The sequence below is a fragment of the Bombus fervidus genome, chromosome 8 (assembly GCF_041682495.2).
Source record: "Bombus fervidus isolate BK054 chromosome 8, iyBomFerv1, whole genome shotgun sequence".
Lineage (NCBI taxonomy): Eukaryota > Metazoa > Arthropoda > Insecta > Hymenoptera > Apidae > Bombus > Bombus fervidus.
The window spans coordinates 1,847,621-1,873,316 of NC_091524.1; the positions used below are offsets into that span (position 1 = coordinate 1,847,621).

The following is a 25,696-nucleotide window of genomic DNA, read 5'->3' on the forward strand; positions in this document are numbered from 1 at the left end:
TCCACGATCTTTGAATGCTCTAGAATTGAAGCTCGCCGAGTTCGTGATGAATATTCTTCTTCGGTGAGGAAAGGAAAGCGACATTTGCATGCGAAAACACAGGCTACGCCTTGCCGTACCACTCGACGAAGAAAAACACATAACGTTTATCAAATCTCCGAGTAATATCGGCGGATCGACCGACCGACCACCCACGAAATATTTTCGCTAGGGAGGCGATAGATACCTGGAGAGTTGAGTCGAGAGAGTATCTTCTATCGAGAAAGTTCTTCTCGTCGGTGGAACGAGCCGAAAGGAAGCTTTCGTGGTTTACATTCTCCTGGCGAGACTTGCTCGTAAAGCATTCGCCGGTGGTGGTAAAATCTTAGGATAGTTAGTCAGCGACAGCGAAGAGTTTCCAGAGGCAATTACCGCGTCTTGTACCGTAAGTTGGTACAACCTCTCGGGAATGGTCGTCCGGCAAATGCATCGGAATACAATCGAACGTTTCGCAACGGAGCCGCGGCTCGATGTCTCATTCGTGAGTTGCGATGAGTCGCGATCCATCGCGACTCGAGTCACGGAACGCGTGCCCGTATCCCGAAAATTGCAGGAAACACGGGGCGAAGCACGAAATGGAAGACGCGAGCGACACGGTTCACCGATCCTGAGGCTCGTGTGCACGTGATTTCGTGCCCGCTTCTGCCGTGTTTCATTCACGAGTAGGTGCCCCGAGCGAGATACGATGAATGTTAATGAGGCGGTCGGTCAGCTGCTCGATCCTACCGAAGGAAAATAACGCACGAACAAATTAAATTTCAGGATACGTATGCGTCTCTCTGCAGAAGGGAGTCCCGCGACTGTCTCTCGCGTTCTTCTACCTTTCCCTCTATTCGTTCGTGTCGATCGTTCTGTTTGTCGTTCGTCGAGAATTCTACACCGTCTCCTACGATCGTGACATCGTTCGAATTTCTATCTCCGCGTGAAAACGCGTCGTTGGGGAATTCGAAGAGAAAAAAATCGTGAAGGAATCCTCCTGAACGACTTGTTTCTCCTCCCACGCGTCCATCTTCCTTTCATGTTGGTTTCCTAACCTTCAAATTCGAGCTACATGGTCGGCGAGATGTTATCGGGAATCCTCGAATCGAGTCGTTCGAAAGGGAAAATTCGTAATAGAGACGTGCATACGTTCACGAGCAAAAGGGTCACGCGAAGCAAAAGGTCGAACACGAACTCGATTGCCATCGGGGACAGCTTCGAGTTGACTTTATACGTCGTATGAGCGTGCACGTTCGGTGTCCCGTCTTACCCCATGAGACATTGTTCGGCTCCCTTTGCGAAGGCGGCCGACCCATTGGGCCACGACCGGAAGTACATTATTCACGCTCGATTTTTCGTCAGAGAATCATGCAAAAAATATGTAAAAATTTGAAACGGATGTATGCGTCGCGAGAAAGCGCTACGGAGGCCACCATGGCCGCTGCCCAGGAGATAAAACGGCATGACAATGGCGTCGACCCATCGTGACCTTAGAAATTTTTGCCCTACACAGGTTTAGTAGGAGAAGAATGCGCCCAGCACGATTTCGTCGAATTTCGACAAAAGAATCGGGCACCAGGTATTCGGAAATCGCTAAATCCGAAATTCTATCGATAGATCATGTTTCGGCGTTGTTCGGATACGAACCCTGCAAGATGGGATAAGAGGCTAGGTACGCCACTGTAGCGCAAAATTTATGACCACGATTTCTCGGCCAGGCTATTCGTCAGGGACGATCGCGAATCTCAATCCTGGCGTAGCGTCTTGACAGAGTACGTCGGAGAGGAAGGAAGACAGCCTACGAGCACAGTTCGTATTACAAAGACCCCAGCAAGATCTTCGCGTTTTGTCAACGGTAAAGGAACCGACCGAAGCAATTTGTCCTCCGTACGTGCGTTTCTTTATTATTCATACCATGGAAACGTCCTGCGTTATCATTACGTTCGCCCGTTTATACGTTCTATCAAAGACAATCGATTCAGTTTCCTCAAGCTCGTTCATTCTAGATCCCGCGATTGCTTTCCAAGTACACCAGCCGCGAATAATATTAACATTCGATAAAGCGAACCTTCTCGTTCCACCGTATTAGCAACCTGTTGACTTTCATATATCCTCCATCAGAGTCTCAAGTATTTATTCGCCTCTCTGGTCGTTAAATCTCGGTGGTTTACGCATTCGATTATAAAATGCGTTTCATTCTCGTTAGCAATCGTGTCGGTGATATTTCTTTGCCCACGTAACGCGTAATAGAGACACACGGAACGAACGAAAGAGGCTGAACGAGACTTAAGCAACAAGATGTCACGAGCGATTCTGAACTTCCCCGCAATTAGCGATTGCATAAGCGATCGGTATTGCGGCTCAGTCTGTCGATGCTTCTCCCTCGACCTTTGATCCCGACGACGTTGCACTGATTGACGTTGAAGCAACGTCGTGATCACCGCGCCTACCCGCGGAATCCCATCGATAAGACCTCGGCAGATCGAGACCGATCGCCGGTACCCTTGGACACGGGATCGCGGCATTTTGTTCCGCTAGCCTATTGTCATCGATCCCGGCCACGATCCTACGACCCACTTAACACGATCAATTACGCGTACGAGCAATCGGTCCTCGATCCGCGATCCTTGCCAGCAATTATAAACACGCTCGATTAAAACTCGACTCGTTACGCGGTCACGTTGCGTTCCTTTCGAGCCAGGTGTGTTCTGAAACGCAGGCAATCTAATCTGTATTCCCATGGAAAACCAGCCGTTTCGTTTCCTCCGCGATTTACGAGCTTTCTATCCAACGTTCCCGATACCAGGATGAAGAACGCTAGGCGGACGATTGAAATGCGAGAGTAGACTTATCAGCTACTGGCAAATTCCGGCCGCGTCGCCCGGTGGTCGGCAATTAACACCGAACGAAACACTAGCTTTTCCACGGTCCCGATTTCAAAAGGCTCTTTCCACATGTATTATGTATTTCGTTCGAATTTGTGTCCCGGTTCCGTGGAATCGTTCGAGGCACGAGGCTGGATATCGTTGCTCGTAAAAATAGTAACCGAGGGTAATTAGTGTCGATTGGAAGAGTTGCTACGTGTGGCCCCGCGATACGGATAACCCCTTTCCGTTGATTTAACCATTGGCCAGCGAACGGTTCCACTTTAGACCAATCAGCCAACCAACCGACTAAGGTTAATTAAACTCAATTAAAAGCGAAGCGATACCAACCGCCCTTGCGTTGCTTTTCCAAGCGAGCCGAGATTTTCTTTTCGAGTCGCGCTATTGTCGTATTATTGGAGAACGCGGAATAATAACGATCCGTTCCCGGTTTTTCTTGCAGACGACGAACGTGGGCGGCAGCAGCGTAGTGGAAAAGCTATCGTTCTACAACCACACGGAATGCGAGTGTCGAGAGAGAACCGAATACGACACGAGCAACGAGAAACCCTCCGAACAGAGAGTCTACAGGCATCATCAGTCGTCCCCGCAACCTCAGAACATGAGAAGGGCACAACCGAGAAAGCCGTGAGTTCCCTCTTATATCTATGTGTATATACCTGCATCGATCGTTTTCCAATCGAAACGAATGTCGTGTAGTTCATACACTTTCCTTCACCTTTCGCTATTTCGATATCGGCTGTTATTGGCTTCAAACCGAGGTCTGATCGCTTTCCACCAACGACTAATTTGTAATTTCGAATTGATTAGGTGCCGGTGTCCTTCGGAATTCACACCGAGGATGACGCCCGAAGGCGTCTGCCAGTGCACCTGCTTCGAAACTGACCAGAACTGTATCAAGATCAAGCGGGGAAAAGGATTCTTCTCTCTTCGCGACAGATTGTGAGTAACATTTTTCAGCTACTTTTCTCGTAATAACGAGAGTATACGAGTTCATTACGTCAAATTACAGATGCATTCAAAATGAGGAGTGCGCGATGCCAATCTGCGAGTTTGGTGAATACATGGGGCGACGAGGCAAGTGTCCTCGGAAACAAGACAAATTCGATGCGATTGCCAATTACCATACGAACTTTAACCACCGATACAGGAGCTAGAGAAGCGGGAGAGGAAAGAGAGCAAGTGTTAATGAAGAAGAAACCGAGGAGGAAGAGGAAGAACAAACAAGTCAAAAGTGCGTGGAACGCGCGCGACGTACATGAAACGAACGGTGCCATCTTTTCCGAGTACCTTTGCGTAAGACTCGATATATGTATACATATGTACCCCTCGAAGCAGTTATATATAAATGTATCCTGCTATTTTCGCCGTCAACCTTGTCACTATATTTTGTCCTTTTTTTTTTTTTTTTCTATCGTTACGAATGGAGAAAAGTTCGAATCGGTGATTGCGTACAGTGATTAGACACATAACGAAGCGCTACTATAGTCGAACATGATTATTCGTATCATATATGTTTCGATATTAATCGCCCTTTGATTCATCTCGAACAGCAAAGTTTGGATATTAGTAAAAATAGAAAAGCTTCTTGTGTAATCAGTTTACAATATAGTTTGTTATACTCGAATCTTGATCCAAACACTGTTCAAAGATCGAGAGGCACGAATACTATGATTTTGTAAATTGCAAATAACCGATTTGTTCAGCTGTGGCTGAAATTTAGTAGATCTGATGAGAGAGAGAGAGAGAGAGAGAGAGAGAGAGAGAGAGAGAGATACGCGATTGCTCCTTATAGCCAATAGTGCTAACAGAGCCAATTTTGGAATTGGTGACAAAAGACTTGATTGTCATAGGACCATGAGCCTAGTCCGAGATCCTGTCCCTATTCTGTACCAGACGATTCTCTTTGAAAGTTCGATAGACTAAGCGATAGACTAACAGACAGTCGATCGGCTATGTAGAGAATATCGATGGTTGTATACCAAAGCGAAGAAACGGTGAACGCGAGAAGTAACTGCGCAAAGATCTAACATGAGTCCGTCAATGTACTCGTATGTTCTTATGTTCCCGCATGAATACGCTGAGGACATTTAGAAATCGTGCCATAACGTGGCATCCGTGTTCCATTATGTTTATATGTATTTTATAAAAGAGCAAATCGACACGACAGCAACAAAAGACGAATGGTACGAGCATACAACGAATATTTTCTCGATGAATCCACTGCAGGATCATCGTTAACCTATACAAACGACGGACCTTCGAAGTATACGAGAAGAAAAGAAGCAAAGTACGATTGGTTCGATGTGTTATTCGAGCCGTGAACATTTCGTATCGCACCCCCTAAACGTGTTTTGTACGCTTTTATATACATTATTATAGTATGTACGTACGTAGTAGCCGACTTGATCGTGAAACCGATTTCATAGCCGATCTAGCATTTACGTGGCCACGGAAACATCATGTACAATCGGGTGTAGATTACCATTTCACTTGCACTCAATTTCACTCCTGAAACTTTTATGCGCGTCCATTATGAACTACGATTTGAAATTGTCATTTCAAATATGACGAAAACGTATTCATACAGATGGCATTCAGTCGCGCTATTGACTATTTAATCCTTTACGCTTGATCTGTGGTCGAATGTACACGATGAATCAAGACCGTTTTTTTCGATCTTTTTGTGCCGAATATTCTATCGTTAATCGCGAATATGTACAGAACGCCATTCGACATTCAGCTTACTATTGTACTCGCTACCAATTCTAGGCAATATACATATATAGATGTAGGCAACAAATCAAGCAGTACAGTTGTATAAAGAAATTCATGAGTATCATTTCAATAAAATTTCAATTTACCTTTAAGCAAATTTCGTGGAGTTTCATCTTATCCGGATCGATATTCGATGGCACTATATTCATCTTAATTACTAGGAACACTTTAATATCGCTTCAAAATACACCCGCGTGTGCGGAACAGTCGAATTATATTTTATATAAAAAATGGCGCGACAAGCTTCTAAAGGTCACACTATCGCCATCTAGTAGTCACGTTAGTAAATGCTGTTTTTCTCCCTAGATACGGCATTAATATTCTAAACACATATATATGTTGTAAGAAATTGCTATACGTATTATTACTCATTTTATATTTCATTTTTTATGTTAATAAATCTTAGACTTATTACAATAATAACCACTATTCCTTTCTACATACACATATACATATATATATATATATATATATATACTTTTCACTTAAAATAATCGTTGGCAGTTACAGGTGGCGATAAAACGAATTTGTCAGTTGTCAATGAGTTTTCGTACATTTCGGAGCGTGAAATACTAGAAGTATCAACTTTAATAAAATATGAATGAAATATGAAATTTTTATTTATATACGATAAATTTATTTGTAACTATTTTTGTGAATGATATTTAAGTTTATCTATCATGTGTAATGTAAATGAAACTGCAATATACAACTATTGTCATGTAAAATAAATACACAAACAAACGTGCAAAAATTTACTAAATTTTGTTATTTATAATTCGAAATACACAGAAAGTTCTACGGAACTTGCAAATTATGGAAACTGCACAAACGTTGTACCTTAACCTCTTTGGTGAGGACAAAATTCACGTTTTGAAGGAAGTAAGTACTACAATGATCAATGGAGTAAGAAATTATTTATTTGTTAAAAAATTAACCCGTATAATTTAGTTGTTGCACGCTTGCGTGGATGAAATATGTGGCAGACCAGGTCCAACCTATCATAAATTCGTAAATAGCATGGATTGGAGTAAAGAAGAATACGAAGAAACATATAAATTAATATCTATGCTCCTGAGAAATCCAGCTTCATTATATTTAACAGAAGAAAAGGTGTGTTCAATATTCTCTTGAAAGAAATAAAACTTTCATATTAGTAAATATAATTCTCTTTAGATGCCACAAGAGTACCACGAATTACGTGAACAAATTCAACAGAATATATTATCGTGTTTGAAAGTGAGAAGACAACAATTAACAGATGCATTGTTGATGGAATACTCTAAGGAAAAGCACGATACAGTAATTGACTTTGACTGGAGATTAAAGGTAAACTAATAAAAAAATTTGTTCAAGGTACATTGCTATTAATTGCATTATTCTTACAGCTTGTAATGGGGTCTAGCAAATTAGCTTCCTTAAGAGAGCCCCTTCTTCAGTTAGATCTCATTCTTGAAAGTAAGGACTCAAAACGTGTTCTAGATTTGGAATTAAGCAAAGATGAATTGGACACGTTTATAAATACTATGGAAAATATAGTGCAATAACTCAGATGTAAACAAATTAATCAATAATAAAAGGATTTGTTATACTCAATGTATGATCGCAATAAATTTCCAAGATCAAATAAGTACACGTGGTTTTACACTTGTTTCACAGTTTATTATAGGTTATAGATAAATGTAGAATAGTTTAATTACTATTATAACTGCTCATCGAAGATACTGAAGACTGTTGGTCTGTGTCCGAGGCACTATCGACTCAAAAATCTCATTTACAATTTTGTAGTTCCGACGCGCAAAATAAATAAACGAGGAGGCTTGCGTCGATGGCGCCTCAGCGTTAACGATTGATAATTCGAGTGCACAGATCAGTCGGGTTCAAGGATTTTTTTTTTTATTTTTTTCCTTTTTTTAAATAAAAAGTTCGCTCTCGTCGCCAAAACTTGCCTCGAAAAAATTTCGTTGTAAAGATCATTACGGACAATATATTTAATGAAAGGTTTACTATACAACTTTTAATTTTACCTCTTTCTCCTTACTCATTATATATCGTTTAAAAATCAATGCCGGTCGCGGGCACAATGAACGCTCGCTCCATTAACACTTACATGTATTCTGAGATTTTGGAGCATTTACATATATGCGCTTTTCGTTTAACTTTACGATCTACGCTACGGTCTTAATAAAAAAAGCTGTCATAGGTAATTATTTACTCCTGAAGATCCGTAGAAACGAATCCGTTTTGGATGGTAATTGTGCATGTTTCGTAATTGTAATTAGGCGATATTTTAGTGATTATTATAAAATTACGAATAGGCTTCCTCGTAAGTATTCTCGTATGGAGAAGTAGCATTCCGAAGGACAAACGCCGAATTTACACAAACGCTTTCTCTATGTCTAGATTATATATCACTTACACTGTCTCGACATACTGTATGTTTTCCTTATCTCGTGTGTTGCATTATACGTATGTACGCATTGGCGTGTAATGTCCTTACATGTGTGTAATTGTATCGAGTGCTCGCGCGTACCAAAGTCATACGTAGAAGTGTGCAGTTCCTCGTTACAACATAAAACTTCTCGATTGTACAATTATAAAGAAAAACAAGGACCGCGAAAGAAATACGAGCAAAATAATCGACTGTCCTTAAAATCGCGATGCGAGTGTTTCATTACTCGTGCGCTTTGACATATCTTTTAATAACTTTTTTCTTCTCGCTCTGCTTTCGTCCATCCTATCTCTCCTCCTTTTCTGTTCACACTCTGGCGAAGAGACATATCCCAAATTATTCTTTCCTATTTTCCTTGTTTCTTTCCTTGACACTCGATATTCACTCTCTCATTTTCTTCTCTCTATAGCTCTCACGCTCTCTCACGCATTCGAACACACACGCACACCTTGTTCTGTCAGTCTCTGATCTTCCCTTGTTTTTTCTTTTTTTTTCTTTTTTTTTTTATTACAGCTTTCTTGTTCTTTATACTCTCTCGATATAGCAATACATATGTAGTTACGAGGAGACGCGCCTCGATGAGTATCTTTTTGGAATACGCGACAAACGAAGTTTTTGTTACCATTATTTATTTTGTTTTAATTCGAATGTTCGTTTGTGTCGCTTGTCCGCCGCGCGATGGTCACATGATACGATTTATATATAGCAACAATGAAAGATTTTAAATTTTTTACACAGCAGGGCCACTTGTTACGATGTTACAATTAAGCACGGCCCACGGTTAAAAATATTTTATTCGTGTCGAAAAAGAACAATAAGAATTATCTGCTTCCAGATACCATCCGCGAACGGCACTACACATTTTCAGAATCATTTCTTTTTTCTATCTTTCTTTTTCTTATTATCTGGCCCGTCCTCGTAACCCCGTTCTCTTGGATGATACAACCGTTCACGTTCCGTGAACTTTCTCTTTCGCCCTGCCGTCAAATGCCATCTAATAATTATTAATAGGCCTACTATAAAGTCTATATGTTCTCGCGATGTCGCGGTTACATCGTTCCATTTTTTTTTGTTGCTCGTAACGAAAGAACGTTATTTTCTGTTTAGTTGCAGGAATGGTCCAAATATACATATCTATATAATATACTTTTTTGGTTTTAACGAGAGAAAAGAACTTTCTTCTTCCCAAAATACAATTCGGTTAGTGGTGTTTATTCGTTTATGTTGTTTTGGTAATGTGCTTCCGCGATAATTTCCTGCAAATAAATTACACGTTCGATAAGAATATGCATACAAGTATTTGTTGACAAAAATAACTTGTATACTCTACTTACGTTCGTATTACACTCGATGGTTGCTGCCGCAACAGCCTTATCGCTTATGTCCATCTCTTCGATAGCCTTTAACAAAAAAAAAAAAGAAAATGAGATAACTATTAATAGTTGTATCGTCGAACTACGTCGATATCTTACAAGTAAAGAATTAAACTATATTAAAATGCTAATCAGATGGCCCCTCGCACTTTATTCTTCTTTGAACATTAAACTGCGTTAATGGTCTCGGAATCGTCCGCGCTAACCCGCGCGAACGATCTGTTGGCGATCATCATATATTGCGCATTTACAACGTTTACTTAAGATAGAAGCGTATAGAGTACAAAATCAGGTTGACACGATATTACCTTAGCTACCGATGCGACATCCTCGGTAATGGCTGGGGCAGATGGTGGAGAGGCGGGTACCTCGCTTGGGACGGCTGGTGTTGTAACCTTGATAGCATCGGCTGAACTTTCTGTTGTACTGTCATGAGCCACGTTATTTTCTACTGGGGCCTCGGGTTCAGGAGTGCTCTGTAATGTATATATCTCCTTGTTAAAGGATTCGATCGGGAAAGTTGGACGTCCGCAACAAGTCCAAATCCCAACATGCTACGAGGATAAAAGACGTAAAGGTCGATTTTGTCGAGCCACTTGAGAAATGAACAATAAGGATTATTTTCCCATAGACAAGTAAATAGATACTCGGCATGACTACCATAAGGACGACCACCATGTGGCAGGACAGAATCGCTCCTCATGCTTTTCGAACAGCGCAAAGAATTGGAAACCCTGCTGATAAACCCTCGAATAAGAAAACTCTGCATGCGCAATACAAGATGCTAACGACAAAACAGATGCAATTACGGAAAGAGCATATGATAGTATCGATGTCTAATAAATAAGTTCTATGCCATAATTAAGTTCTAAAAACCTCAGCTATTTACGTGTATACAATTAGTTTAAAGTTTACGTCTATCAATGAGATTCACGCTAGAAATTCGTCTAAGTCGAGCGGCTATGTTATATTAGTGACAGCGTTCCGACGAAAAAGAAATTTTCTACGGAAACTGGACTCGACTAGTGCAGCGAATGTTTCTTGCTCGTTTATCTATGTGTCGAGCTACAAATGCTCTACTTTAGCGCCTCGATTCGAATAACAAGTCGTGTTAATATTGTCAAGAAAACCAAGAGGCAAACAACACAGGTGATGGCAGTAACGGTTGTTCTGGTAATGGTTGGTGGTGGAAGCGTCATAGGAGTTGTCAGCAACAGAGTAGACGTGTTGTTAATCACGTTCGACAGAACGAAGGATGCATTCGACGAGACCCTTTCTTTTAAAAAACGCTGGATCGTGTGTTAAGGACCAGAGACAGAAAAAGAAATAAAAGTGAGATAGAGAGAGAGAGAGAGAGAGAGAGAGAGAGAGAGAGAAAGAGAAAGAAAGAGAGAAAGGACATATACCATGAGGGGAGAATGTGTTTTGCGACACAATCGATTCTGTTTAGATTTTCTATTCCATATCGTGCATGGAGATACGCCGAGACAAGGATTTTGTCGACCGTTTAGATGAAATTCGTGCAAAAACCCACAGACGTCGATGTGCCAGTCTCGGTCTCATTCGATTACCCTTCGTCGAGAGAACGTCGTAAAGCGAAGGTGAGAAATTGAGATACCGAGGATGATGGTCGATTATCTGGGATTCGATGTGTGGAGGTTTGAACGAAGGTACAAAACGCGATGTGTGTCGGGCGACAGAGCACTGGACAGAGCATCGGGACATAGGGAAAACGGGAGAAAGTCGAAATTTTCAGACTATATTCACAGAGACGATTGGTTTGTGCGGACCGTACGACGAGATACTTGGAACGAGGCGCCACCAAAGGTATTTGGCTGCCTGAATTCATGCCAGGAGGTTGTGTTACATGTTAGTCACCTGATGGATCTCCTGGATAGTAGTCGACGACGTGGCGTTGTTTGACAACTGACACGAAACCGAGCTCTCTTCCTGCTTCTCAGTCTCCGCCAGAGACTCTGCTAACCTCTCCTTTAATTCAATGTCGGACTCATTGTACGAATTGAGGCTTATCGACACCGATTCCATCTTGAACTCTCGATTGCTCTGGTCGTCGTACAACAGTGTTTGTGAGGAGTCTTTTGTGGATGTTGTTAGGCCAGACGTGATACTGACATTGGACAAAGGACTAGGGCTTCTAGGCGGTATCGGTAGTGTCTCTGTCGGGTTTCTTAAACTGGACGCGTTCTCGTCGGGAATTGGAAGCTCGCTATTCGTTTCGGACATATTGAGCGGACAAGAGAGCTCTTCCGGCGGTAAGGGATATTTGAAGGAATCTAACTGTTGGGTCGTATCCTCAAGGGCTGCGGGAAAATTGTCCGTGAGACCAGGAACGTCTTCCAGCCTGGACGAAGAGAGATTCGTTTGTGTTTCGCTCGCGAGATACGTAGCTTTCTCGTTAACGGGACAGGGCGACAGACTGTCAGATATTTTCAACGACGCGTCATCTGTCTGGGGAACGGGAATATCCGCTGTGAAACATTCGTTCGTCTGTTCGATTTGTTGTACCGGCAGTGAAAGAGGAGATCCGTCCACTTCTTGTGCGTGTTCTACGTCTAAAATCTGAGACTCTGTGCGAACAACGGGGGAAGGCACTGTGTTCGAATTGTCCGCCACGTTTACGGTTTCCAAATCAAATTTTTCCTGAGGACTAGGCACAGGTGATTCTGACAAAGGTGGAGGCGGCATGGGCATCGATTCCTCCTCGTTCTTAATCATTTCGGGTGTGTCTATCGCTTTGTCGATAACGTTCTCGATCGTGGAATCGGTAATAGGCGTAACAGGATCGTTCACCGCTTCGTTAGAAACAAATGAATCTTTCGATTTTTCCGGTGCTTCGGAAATGAGAATTTCTTCCGTAGGTACAGCAACATCGGGTTCCGTTTCCGTTTCCAATTTGTCGTCCACTTCCGGAATGACTTGGACTGACTCGATATCTACCTTCGAATTATCCGCGCCGGTATCGGCTATTTCTTCGACGAGCGTTTCCGTCACTTCCTCATCCTCCGGAATGACAACCGCTGGCTTTGCCTCTACTAAGATTTCTTCGGAAATCGGAACGGGACCTTCTTCGGATTCCACGATCGCATCAACGGTCAAAACTGATGGATCGATAACGGCGGCTTCTTCCACTCGCTCGATATCTTCTTGAACAACTTCGTTCGGCTCGATAATCTCTTCGACTGGTTCTTCGACACGTTCCTTTATATTTACCGATTCCGGTATCTTTTCTCTCTCGCGTGTAACGAACTCCTCCTTCACTACGTTCTCTAGAACTACTTGGGACGTTTCGTTTTCGATCAACTCGCCGCCGTCGAGATTGCTAACTCTATCCGATAACTGCGAAGGTTGTTCGACCTGTATCTTTTGCGAAGGATTCGCGACATTTTCATCGACTTTGAGCTCGCAAGACTTTTCAACGTCGCTCCCCTCGGTAAGGAGAGTTCTCTCCCTTACACATGTTTGGTTGATATCGCTCTCAGATGATGGCTGTTCCAGTTTGTTGACTGGAACGCTATGAAGACTTTTTGCATCACTCTTGAGAGGCGGGAGAGCGTCGACCTTGGTAGTCTTATTGCCGTCACCGGCGCTAAGCGACTCTAAATTCTTGGTTACATCGTCCGGAGGATTAGGCGCGTCTGTATCTATCAGCGGCAGAGCTTCTACGCTCGCAGGGATAAGAGTCGATTTTGTTGGGGGTTCGTCGACAGAAGAAATGGGCGGTCGCATCTGGGGAGTCGCATCGAGAGATTCCGCGGCTGGTGTTGACGGGTCGTTACGTTCTGGGCAGAGGGAAGATAAGGCTGGTGGCGTAATTATATCCTTGTCAACAGCCTCGGCAGGCAGCTTAAGGGCCTCCGCTAGCGCGGTCGCGGTCGCCGCGGCCTGCTGAGCCTGCTGCAAAGGCGACGTATCTATGGGGGTTGGTGGTGGACTGGACGGAGGCAAGGAAGGAATATCCTCACTGGTTTTCCTCTCAATGATAGACGGCGTAGCGACTGTCTGGACTCGGAATACGGAGACTTCTACCGGGTCCGCTATGAACTGACCACCGGCTGGACTGACCTCGACTACTTTTTTCTCGGCCTCCACTTTTTCGACCTCCTCTTTCTTTTCCTCGACAGGGACAGGAGTTGGAGCAGAGGGAGTGGGTTCCTCTGTCTTTTCCTCGGTAGGGCTACTAGCGGCCGATGCTGGGCTTTCTTCCTTCGTCTCGGTCGACGGTGCTGGTGCCGCTGCTACAGGGGCGGCTTCGTTCTCCGCTGTTGGACTACTTACTGCCGATTTTTCTTCAACCGGACTACCTGCCGTGGCTGATCCATTTTCCGCTTCTTCACCACCCTGCAACATTTTCGTAGAAATCGTTTATGCAAAAAAAAAAAAAACGATACATCGAGTGAAAAGTGAACAATTTCAAGCGCGTTAATCAACGCAATCTTCATGGCAGGCTATACAATATTGTGTTGGAAAAAGAATGCCGGTTCATCGAAGCACGATATTGTTTTTTTCTTTTTTCTTTTTTTTATTCATCGTGGAGGGTGACCAACTTAACAGTTGTCGCCCGTGCTCTCGAGGCTGGGGTATGCTCTCTGAGCAATTCGAATAGAAAGAAGGGTGAACAACCTAGCGACTCGTAGACAAGAGAAGTTCACAGAAGGGTGGATGTTCCCATAAGGGACACGCACAGGGGTACAAAAATGAGCGAACCATGGGGTGCCGAGGTATGAACGTCATCCTTTCAGGGGTAGCCAATCGTGTCACTGTGTCAGCGAGCGCTCGTTACGAGCGAGACGTAATTGATTCTGATTTTATTAATAACGTGCTCCACTGTTGCTTCTAAAACGCGTATCTGGCATCCGAGTCTAGTTTTCGCTCGTAGAACGTGTCCTCCGAATTCCAAAGAAAGAAGACACTGTTACTCGAGACCAATAGGTGTTATTCGTTCCTCGATATTCGTTCAACCAAGAAGTACGTAGACCTTGATTCCAACCATCCTCACGGCTTGACGCAAATAGAAAAAATACTAGTGGAACGAAATCAATTCTTGAAACCGAAGAGGGAAACAGAAACCGGACGTGCGGAACGCAACGCGTGCTTTATCGTCTGCAGACCTCGTATCGATCGGCTGGTTAAGTGAAACCCCTTCTCGCCGTTCCTCCTATGCTTTTTCGTAAAGGGTAAGCCTCTCGCTTAAAGAATTACAGCCCCTGAAGGGTTCTACACGAGGGCTTTCTAAAGCGGAGTGTTTTTTCTCAGACGGTTCCGATTCCCGTGTTTCGCCAGCACTGTGTACACAATTTTTTCAAGTAAAGAAATTTTCCACGTGAAACGATGCTCTCTACATTCTTCCGTACTATCTGGGAAAATTTCGCCTCTAACTAGAGACGAAGGAACGGACGTTTGCCTGTCAGAGTTTCTCGACCTCGCGGTGAACGACTGACGAATCGAAAAGTCAAAGCACTCGCGAATTCGCGTTACAAATTTGGCTAAACTTCAGGGGAAACTAAGTAACAAAAGGACAAACCGAAGTTTGGCCGTTGGCCAAAATCTTTCTTCAGGCCATTGTCCGTCCTGTGGGTCAACGGTAGAAAGGGACACCGCGGTAATAAACTTCCGATTACCTTCGTTTTCTTCTCGCGGCGAAATCGATCGAGCAAACGATACCAAAACTCGCGTGTCTCTGCCGATGCATCATTGGCTGTCGACCAACATTGATCGCGAGTAGGTTATAAACAGTCGCAATAACTACGTAACGAAAGACGAGCGTTAGAGCAAGCAATCAAAGTCCGCGAACGCAGACGGAGGTAAGAGAAAATCTACGCACAATGTTAGCTACTCTAAAAATATATTTACGCGAAGGTTGCAGATTTCGACACTTTGTTTGAATCCTCTCCAAGAGTACCCAATCAAATCTCAACTAAGAAAACCCAGCGAGTTCTCCAGAAAATGACGTAACCGGTATATCTCAATCGCGGCGCAAATATCGACGAAAATATCGCAATGTGTAAACTTAATATCATATAAATTAATATTCGTCGTAATCGAGTTATGATGAAAATTAGGATAAGCTTCGACTACAAGTTCCTACTAAGAAGCCTCGCTTTTCTACTACACTTCGAGTCGTAAACGTATTTACGCCAGACATGCTCGTTGATCCGTGCGAATTATCCTACCTTGATATCAGCTGTATAACAGCTGGTACGCAGGTCACATTAGAACCTATACTAGGATCAATTTCCTGTTCCGCAAAAAATATTACCTAGGGTGACGCGTGGCACGGACACGTGCTACCCTCATGCAACAACTGTCGGTTGGTCCACGTTACGGAGATCTGGGGAGCGCATAAATTTATGGGACGATAGCGATCGGATATGCAGCTTTTCATTCCTGAACGATATGAACCCGGCGCTCATAGATGTAAACACGATACCGCACGGCTATAGCGTATATCTGTTTACGCTGCATCGACTAATTACTTCCTTCCCATTCCACGAGTGTACGCTTTTCCTTTCCACGAGGAGTTTGACTCCTTTTTGCGTGCAAAAAAAAAAAAGAGATTAATGAAAATGTAACGGAGGAACGTGTCGTTCACGCGGCGGAAACGGTCTGTTATGAACACGAGCAGCAAGACTTAGATAATAAAGGATGAACAACGCATTCCTAAAAAGATTGGTGATGCATCGTTTTCTCGCGAAACACTCTCCTCCCGTTTCTCTGTCGCTGATTACTCATTGTCCCGGGCTAAATGCGTATATCGTGTAACGTTCTCGTAGTAGGCAAACGCGTTTCTTTCCTCCATCTTTTTCCTCTTCTTTCTTTTCCTTTATTTTATTTTCTTCCTTTTTTTACTATTTACCGACCTTCCTTAGAATTGAATTACGACAGCAGTATTTATCCGGTTCGCCGGAGCGTATCCGACAGTAATATCGGTCTTGGCATGTAAACGGAGCTCGAGAGAAAAGATGCGTTTAATATCCGCATCGAGGTAAATCAACAAGGTTACACACGAAGACCTAATTATTAAGATAATAGCTAAGTATTAAGACAAGACCTTACTAATTTGCGTACTTACGCTAGGTCACGATCAGAATTTCTGATTTTTAAGTATTCGAGCGAAACGTAAACGTCGAGCGGGAGATACGATTTGCGCTAAGAGAAACCTACGATGCGGACGATCATTGATAACAGATATATCGATCTGGCACGAAAGTCACGAAGAGCCTAAAGCAGCGTGTAAGCGACCTCCTAGCAGACACGTCTTGCGTGTGTCACGCTTCCAAATGGCGCGAGCTTTCTGGTCTATTCCCGTCCGGCGTCCATGGAACGAAACGGGCCGAGCAATCGAATTTTCATGAACGCAACTTTCCGACTCGCTCGAAAGTTCGATAAAGTTGACTAGCTATTAACGAATGATGAATCGCGAAAACGATTCAGGGACCGGCTTTGATCAGCGATCGGTCGTAAATTGAATTTGTGTCACACCGGCAACGCGATTAAATTTCGCGTCGAACACAGACTAATTCGACCAATATTAATTTTCATCTATTCGCCTAACGGTTCTGCGTGGATTAACCCAGCGCATATCACGTTCATTTCGCTCGAGCACGGCTATAATTCGATACGCGAAACCTTAAAACGCGTTCACCCACGTGGAATGCGAGAGGTAAACGAAAGTCTCGCCGAGTATGATCTTTTCACGCTATTTTCGTTCGAGGCGTTGGTCGACGTTGGGCGTTCTTCTTGAGCTTCGTGAGCCGAGAAAACATTTTGCAAGCTTTCACCGCGTTCGACTCGAGCCTCTCTCGCGGATGACTATTTTTGCATAGCGCGCACCGACGGCCCGGCGCGACGTCGCCGCCACACCGTTTATCGGTGTCGATTTACCTTTCTTTCCGCTGCATGTTCCAACGCATTGAACAATGGACTATTACGTAAAAAGAGTATCGACCAACGAGAGCCCGCCGCAGCGCGACGCGACGCGACAGACATAAATAAAATATTAAGTATTCAGGTGAAACGAGTCCTCCGCCTCTCGTTCCTCTCTTCGGCCGATAACCCGACGAACAATGCGAAATTAACCACGGACCTCGAACGGATACGACAACCATTAATTCCTGCGAACGAAGCCATCTGGGAACGGTTAATCTGCACCGGAAACGCACTCGTTCTGTTTCGGTATCGCGCAACCGGAAGTAGCCCGAGATCGAAGGAAATGTTCGATGGGCTAGTTCCTGCTGGCTATTCCCACTTCTTTCTCTTTATACGGCAAAATCAAAACTCGACGAGGGTTGAATAGGTACGCGAAGAAACGCAAACGCTTTCCGTGTCGTACCGCGGAAGATTCGGTCTCCTCGACTTCCGTTGGGACCGCAGCGACGCCCAAAAGTGGAACGTAAGACAAAACTCTTCTGGCTCCTCGAGCGAAAGCACCTGCCACCCGATATACACCACTGCCCACACTTCGCCCCGCCTTCGTGATAGACTCCATCCTTGCAAAATTTCCAGCACTTTCCGGGAAACCAGTCCTTGAAAAAATATTGCGTAGGTAGTAACGAATCCACGATCGAAATTCTCGCGAATGACCAAGACGCGTGTCGAAACTTCGACAGAAATTGCGTTAAGATTAATTTTTTTTAATTAGACGCAATAAATATTCAATTATTTCGGTCTATATATATATAGAAAACTACCCAAAACGCTTTAATTTCTACGTAACTTTACATTCGTCTATTAGTAGATATGAATTGCCAGAGGCGCAACTGATACTCCAGAAAAAAAAATGCGTGCACTCGATGCAAGCAACATGGCAGACAATGCCGACTACGTCTCAATCTATGAAGGCGTGAAGTGACTCACTCTTTGTCGTGCTTTTTCGCACAGCTTACAACAATTTGCGATGTTCTACCTCTACTTGAAAAATTAGCCGAACGCAATCTTGGTCATCCGGAAAATTCGTGAAGCAACGTCGAAGATACCTCTGCGTGACACACGCACGCGCACGCACGATCAGTGACGAACGATCAGAGAGAAAGATCCGTACCAACTGTTCGCCGTTGGCGAACTACTCGGGCCAGCCTGCGAGTTCCCGCTGGTTTATATAGAGTCCAACAGAGGATCGTCCCACGTCTCGGAGAGAGAAGAGAGGAGTGTTACTGATACACACGTGGACACCCGGGGAGAGAAGAGGGACATATCTAGCCGGGCTAAGGAAAAGCATAGGAAGAACACAAGTAACCGGCGCCTGATTTACTAAAATCCAAACGAGCAAAACGAATTTCTACCAAAAGTGTTCGCCGTGGACGAAATAGGGCCGATTTTTTTTTAATCGACCGCCCATCGGCGATGAGACTCGCGTGTCACGGTAGTTCGCGATCTGGAACGTGGTGATTTGAAAAGGCAGAGCGGCGAAGAAAAGCGACTTTATGCTAGTTGAGAGATAATCACGAAAATTCCTGCAAAGAGGACAAGAGGAAAGTTGACCCACGTTTTATAAGAGTGTACGTATAAGCCCTCTTGACAGAGAGAAAGAAGGAGTGGGAGCGGAAGAGTTACAATGAAGCAGGGAGAGGGAGTGGAAACCCGTCATGCACCACCTACGCGAGGACGGAGAAACCAGGAAGAGAAAGAGATGCACGAACTGTGCTCACCAGAAGCGAAGAAAGCTGACAAGAGAAAGAGGAAGAGAAGGAAAAAGAGTGAAAAACGAAAAAATGCGCGGATTATGGACATGGAAGCAGTGACGTTCTGTACCTTTGGCGATTCTCTTCTGTTGCGTTTTACCTAGGCGAAAGAAGCAAAGAAAAAGCAAGGGAATAAAGGGGCGGTGACACGCTGCATGTGCGAACAAGGAAAGAAAACGCAGGCGAGTAACAAAGAGGCGAGAGATTCCAGTTTGATTCGTTAGATGAGAACGCGTGACGAGAAATCAGCACGAGTCTGAGAAGAAACAAAAATTCACGCCGCAAAACCACCGCGCATTTCTATTCTTAGATGATCGAAAGAGAAAGGAGCCGAGAGAGGAGCGGAACAGGAGCGAGAGAAGGGAAAAGGGAAGGAAACGGAGACGGGAAAGGCCGGTGTTAACAAGACAGAAGGGATACCATGACACCGTACGGTGAGTACGAGGGGTTATTCAGCGTGAATAGCGGCGAAAATTTTTGAGTCGGTTCCAAATTTCTAATGCTGCATGTATGACCTTTAGGCCGCGTTCGTCATGGTGTGAGTCAATTGGATTTTCGAGCTCGAATTAGCCCCGGCGCTATTCATCCGATTACGCTCATCGTTTAAACGCATTTTTCTTTAAAGCGCAATTTTTTACGCGATTATATACTGCGAATACTATCATTTGGATCTAGATCGCGATACGATAACAGATTCGATAAGATTAAGATAGCAAATTACATTTAATTTCAACGCGTGGATAATCTCCGATAGCGATTTTGGAAATCTTCGCGTATTATATCGAGCAGAGAAAGCCGGAATCGTGTTCGATAAGGGAAGGTTCTATAGCTGATCGTTGGTGGCAGCATCGGCCGTGAAGCCAACGCAGAATTATTCTTGTAGCAGGCAAGAAAGGAGGTAGGTTACCAACCGAGAGTTCTCGACGAGAAGCCTCGACCGAACACAGATGGAGACGTTCTTTCGCCAAGGGTGGAAACTAAGTTCTTGTTTACGACCAACGTATTAATTGACGTTAAAGATACAAAATACCGGTGTTAACTATACCGACTCTTCCGAGATCTCTTTTTTCGAAACGGCCAAAGAACGCTTCCCCTTATGCATTTTTAACGTTACAACTCCGACAAGATAACGAAACGTAACGGTCTTCGAGCAGCGGAAAGCTGTTTCGCTTTGATATTGTAACGAATCGTCTACGATCATTTTTGTCAAGGATAGTACGCAACAAGGCGATAAATTTCGTTTAAGAGAAATGCAACGACACTAGGCGACAAATATGTCGATTCCATGAACGGTATCAGCCTATAAATCACTATTATCGGCGTTCGAAATCGACATTTTCCGTGTTTCTCTTTCGTTCTCGTTACTGCGCTCCAGCCTTGTTCATCTCCGCACGTCGGCCGACGGTGTTAAAATTTCGTGATTTATAAATCCAAGTTTACCACTGTTGGAAAAGACCAGGAAACAACGAGATGCGTCTCACGGGAGCTATTAGCATTCAACCGGCGAGTGCGCTGCTCGAGAAGGCGCGAAAAATATTCGTTACTCGTAAAGAGAATCGCGTGCATGTACCAAGAGCCGTAAAAAGCGGCAAACAAGTATGGCACAGCGAGTTTACGCGAATCCCGTCAAAACAACGGTATCGTTTTAAAAGCGTTGATTCGCTTCGGTCCCTGGAGAGAAGCCCCGTTGTTTCGTGCAACAGGAACAGAACGACGTCAACGCGATCGAGACGGCGACGGCCTCGACGCACGCTCTGAGAAGCACGCACGAACACTCGTACGCTCTCTTCACCCTTTGAAGAGGGTCGTGAAGCGCAACACGACCAGGATGCTACGTAAAGAGAGGTGGATATCGATTTTATCATTCGTGTACGCGGATTCAACCGCACGAAAGTCAGAAAATAAACTGGCATGGGGAGTGGCCAATGATAATCATCGATCGTACAAAAGCAACTTTTTTCGTTTTGTATTGTGCATTGATTTCATACTAGTTACTGTAGTATAACGTCGAAAACAAACCATACAAAACTGTTCTATCTCGAAACACCCAGAGGGTGTTCGATCGAGAGGGAAACGATCGATCGATGGAAACGGACGGTAGATCGTATCGGTCTAAGGACGTAACGCATGGAATCTCAGTTACGACCAGCTTCCCGGAAATGTCATGGGTCGTGCATAATTGAAAACCGTTGCTACGCGGTTGACGAATCTCTCGATGATACGGTAACTATGGTAAACTACTCGATCTCCGATAAATATTTAAACACCTATTCGTGGTTCGACTTCTCCCGAGAGCGTTGCATAGCTGGTTCGATCCAACCGAAGAAGAGGAAGTATATGCCTTCCGTTAACCCAATTGCGCGGACATAAATTAACACGCAATCGAGAATTCGATCGGTGACTTGATCGTGTCGACTACGCGCTAAACGGATTATTTTTCCTTCGCATGACCGACAAAGATCGCGTGTACTTACGTTGCCTTGTAAGCTGTTTTCGCGATTGCATCGATCAACGATGAAACCTGAACGCGGTGAAGGTGAAAACGCGTTTATCTCGCGATCACGGTGGACTATTGTCGTTTCAGACAGGCGTCAGCTTCGCCAGAGAACACGTAAGAATTCCATCGCAGGCGAATGATTTACGACCGCGAATTCGCGGAAATCCCCTTTCTTCCGTTGCTTCGGAATGCGAACACGTTTGGAATATTTCGCATATCAGTAAGGGGGTTTCCTGTTAGAAATTTCGCTCGACGCTGACCGTAGTGTCTGCAAAATTATTTGAGCATGAAACGAAAATTGAAAAACAACATCGGTATGGACAAGCAAGCGCAAGGACCATGACCTATTGCAGTTTCGTTAAAAGACGTTCGTACGTTTTGCTGTAAAAGATATTAACGATGCAGCTCCACTGCATATTCGCGATAAATTTAATTTCCTACGATTTCGAGAACAAGAATCACCGATGATCTCGGTCGTGACCAAAGGCGAGACGATACTCCACAGAATTATCACTTACTTGAATTATCGATGCCTGAGAAATTATTTCCTGCACAAAGCGAAGGAGGCTGCACTTGCGGGTCGGAAGCGAAAAAGCTAGCCGCGATGGAAATAGAAATGGTACAAAGATAATGGATGGAAAAACTCGTTATTGGGTGTCTTCTCGTCGCAAAGTGTACTGTCGCATCCTGTGGTTTCGAGGCCCGGCAACCAACGACCGCAGACGGGAAATTCCACTTGGGAAATCACGCGATGCTATTTGCTACAGCCGATCTTAATTAAGAAGCGGACTTTTTAACGAAATAAAATGATCTATTCGTTCGTCTCTCGCGATTAATGACACACGATCGACGAATAGTAAACGCTGAAATAATTTATACCCTGCGCACGAAGTTGTCGCGCGTACGTGCTGTCGTTTAAATAAATACGTTTCGATTAATTTTCAAACGGACGAATTACGACTAGTGTTTAAACGAAATGTTCGGCTGTACTTTATAGTATAACAGAGGAATGGAAGTTTGCAAGGCAACCACTTTCTTCCCTTTATCCTGGCGCTTATTCGATTTTCCCCTTCGAGGATCTGGAATTCAGCTATCAATAAAACACGCGCTTTCGCTCGGGCTTTCTCTTATCGTTTCAAAAGCCGACCCGTCTTAGCCGTTTATATCGAGAGCTTTCCGAAAATCCGACTACCCACTTCGCTTTAGCCTCTTCCAATTTTACAAGATGTTACAAAATCTTTATCGCGTACAGAGTAACGGAATAAACGGACTTGGATATTAAAATGGTAAAATGCGTTTAACATTTTCGTGCTTTGGCACTCTGCCAAAAATGACGAAAAGCGTGACGAACGTGGATACGGGTGGAACAGACAAAATTTCAATAAAACATAATTAATTCTAATTAAAGTGGCAATTATCCGGACGCGGCGAAAGTTCCTTGTTCGTGTGCGAGAGCGGCACGAGTCTTTTGCCGGCAAGCCTGCTGAATGCGAAAAGCCCTGGTAGCCCCGTCGGTCGGCATGGCAACAGCTCCGCGCGTCCCGGCGTCGGGACGCTCGATACTAGACGACGACGACGACGACGCCCAAATCCGAAGGGGCGGAGAGGAACACCGGGCCACCGGCAACTCGTACAAATTCCACGCGATTCAGAATTTCCGATCGCGATTTACGCCGGATCGATTCGCGGATTTACCCGCGGCAACACGACGCTAATTCTGCAAATTCAGACGAACTTGGTCCACGTGAAAAACCGTGAATCGTCTGTGCGCCATAACTTTCAAATCCTTCCGACAGATCCGTGGCAACAAGTCGCTGCGTCCTTGCTCCGCTTCGACTATCGGAATAGTCTCGCTGATTGTCGAAAGGGAGAATCAATTGGAAGAGCAGAACAAATACGATGAATCTTGGGGGGAGTTGACGATTTTGCGGATTCTTTTTTCTTGCATAGCGATGACGCTTACTCTTGCTCGATATATTTAGATTCATTTTTATCGCTGTCTCTCGATTCGTATTTTAACATGTTCGAATGCAAAGTGTGTCAGGTCTGATATCGAGGCTTATAAATAAAGAAGCGGAAAGCCAGCGACGAAAGGTCGTATTTGCCGCTCGTATTTTTAATACAATGGCATCTCGATGACGTCAAGTGATAACGAGGTTGAGATCTGTGCGCCGGAGGTCTTTCAACCGACACACTTTGGCAACTCGAACCAGGAACGGTGACACTCGGTGTGATAGAAAAAGAAAGAGGGTACGTAATTCGAATACGGAACTGGCGTATCGATGATCGCGGAACAACCCTACCGCATTTAGGAAATTAATTTTCTGCCGGTGTGCACGAGCGTACTGCGTTTATTTCCTCGTTTCATCCCTTTCGTGGCGTGTTACCGGGTAAATTGAAGTGGACGAGAGGGTAAAATATCCAAGCTCTTTCATAAAAATATGAGTTTTCCGGCCTATACGGTGCAACGTGCCACGCGCTAGCCACGCCACTTTTTTTAGTTTTTTGCCGGGGGAAGTACTTGATTACCTTCGGCGGAGTAGCCAAGCTCCTGCTTGCTCTGCCAGCTGCCTTCGATCGTTTCTTTTGCATTATGACCTTTCAGGAAGGAAGAGCCCATTTCGTAGCAGGAGAACAAAATGGGTTGAATTCAATCATAAGAAAGCCGGCATAGTAAGAGGAAAGAACCATGAAAAATTCGACGCATATTACTTCCTTCGAAATTACGAGGCGTCATCTATTTGTTAAAGCGTCGGTTTATCAGTTAATAAGTAAAGTTCGTTTCTTCACCACTTTGAGGAGTACCGAATTGTCCAAGTCGGCTCTCCAAGAAATTTTCCACGGCGAGTCATCGATATCGTTATCGATCACGGCACTTCACAGACAAGAAGAAGACTGTGAGTGCCAATATTTGTGAGACTTACCTCGAGATTACAGGCAAAGAACGTCACTATATTGGGATAACCCCCCTTCCCCATCGATTAAATGATGCCGAATATATTGCATACGGCACAATATCCGAACCACCTGCAGCATACCACGGGCTTTTGGGACGCACCGTAGAATCAGTTTTATCGAAGATTTGTGATTTCTATTTGTTTATTTCCTTATCTGACCAAAAGAAACTCAGCGCACGAGGTTCGTCAATCCGCAAACGGAAAAATCTACAAATCGATATCGATGAAACGAAGAATAGAAGAAAACGGTTCAACGACAGCGACTGCCGCTTCGAGTAATCCGTTTAAGCCAAACAGCTTCCCGATGCTACTAGCTAGATATATTCAAGAGGAGAATGTTCAACAGTTCTGGCCACTCGCCAATGGTCGGCTCTGTGGTTGATTAGTTTGTAATTGTGCATTGTTTTCCGTTTCCCTGTCAGCGAAGTAAGACATCACACGAGATAGACAAGAACAGCAGAGGCCCCGTTGAACACGATCAACCTAAATACATAGAGAGTCGAGTATCGTGCTGAGATTCAATTTATGCCGTTTAATCGTGCGAGACAGTGTCCCGTTTAGGTTGAAACAACGAGAAGTCGGAGTAGACGAGAAGACGCTGGAGATGTTTCCTTTCTCTCGAAGAAATCACACATCCTGACATTTAACTACACGAATGCACCGGCACATAAGCAGGCGCCATCGTTTCCCAAGGTTCAGACCAGGAAATCTATGGGGATTTGATCCGAGCGTGAACGATGGGAGAGACGGAAACTAACCCTTCAAACTCGTTCGTAGACTGCTTTGTAGTCGTAACGATAAAGGGAACCTGCTCTCCATTTTTCTGGCTACAGGTTTTAACTGAATTTAAATCGGGGACGACAGACAGGTCCGTTACGATCGAAATACGATCGTTAAGAAGTTCTTTGGCTCGTTAACTTTCCATCTTTTATGACTCGTTAGACGGCCCTTGAAATTTGATGGTGACTCGTGCACGTGCAAGCACGAAATCATCGATTTATTCGCTCGGAGCGTGCTACTCGAGTACAATGAGAAAAC

General features: G+C 44.3%; 3 protein-coding genes across 3 annotated transcripts in view; 2 read left to right on the top strand and 1 right to left on the bottom strand.

The window, feature by feature from the left end:
• LOC139989771 (uncharacterized) overlaps window positions 1-5,778 on the top strand; it is a 59,955-nt gene extending 54,177 nt beyond the window's left edge. The window contains exons 4-6 of the mRNA XM_072008365.1: window positions 3,346-3,530; window positions 3,714-3,845; window positions 3,916-5,778. Coding sequence (XP_071864466.1) covers window positions 3,346-3,530; window positions 3,714-3,845; window positions 3,916-4,060 — 462 coding nt within the window. The 3' untranslated portion in view covers window positions 4,061-5,778. The remainder of the gene's footprint in view (window positions 1-3,345; window positions 3,531-3,713; window positions 3,846-3,915) is intronic.
• Window positions 5,779-5,927: 149 nt separating this feature from the next.
• LOC139989793 (COMM domain-containing protein 8) lies at window positions 5,928-7,594 on the top strand. Its single transcript, XM_072008416.1, has 4 exons — window positions 5,928-6,563; window positions 6,633-6,794; window positions 6,858-7,010; window positions 7,070-7,594. The coding sequence occupies exons 1-4, from the start codon at window positions 6,498-6,500 to the stop codon at window positions 7,226-7,228; spliced, it is 540 nt and encodes a 179-aa protein (XP_071864517.1). The 5' UTR covers window positions 5,928-6,497; the 3' UTR covers window positions 7,229-7,594.
• Window positions 7,322-25,696, bottom strand: part of LOC139989798 (uncharacterized) — a 38,647-nt gene continuing 20,272 nt past the window's right edge. Inside the window, exons 5-8 of the mRNA XM_072008421.1 lie at window positions 11,385-13,865; window positions 9,815-9,982; window positions 9,468-9,533; window positions 7,322-9,389 (exon numbers count right to left, since the gene is read on the bottom strand). Of these exons, the coding sequence (XP_071864522.1) occupies window positions 9,345-9,389; window positions 9,468-9,533; window positions 9,815-9,982; window positions 11,385-13,865 (2,760 nt within the window). The 3' untranslated portion in view covers window positions 7,322-9,344. The remainder of the gene's footprint in view (window positions 9,390-9,467; window positions 9,534-9,814; window positions 9,983-11,384; window positions 13,866-25,696) is intronic.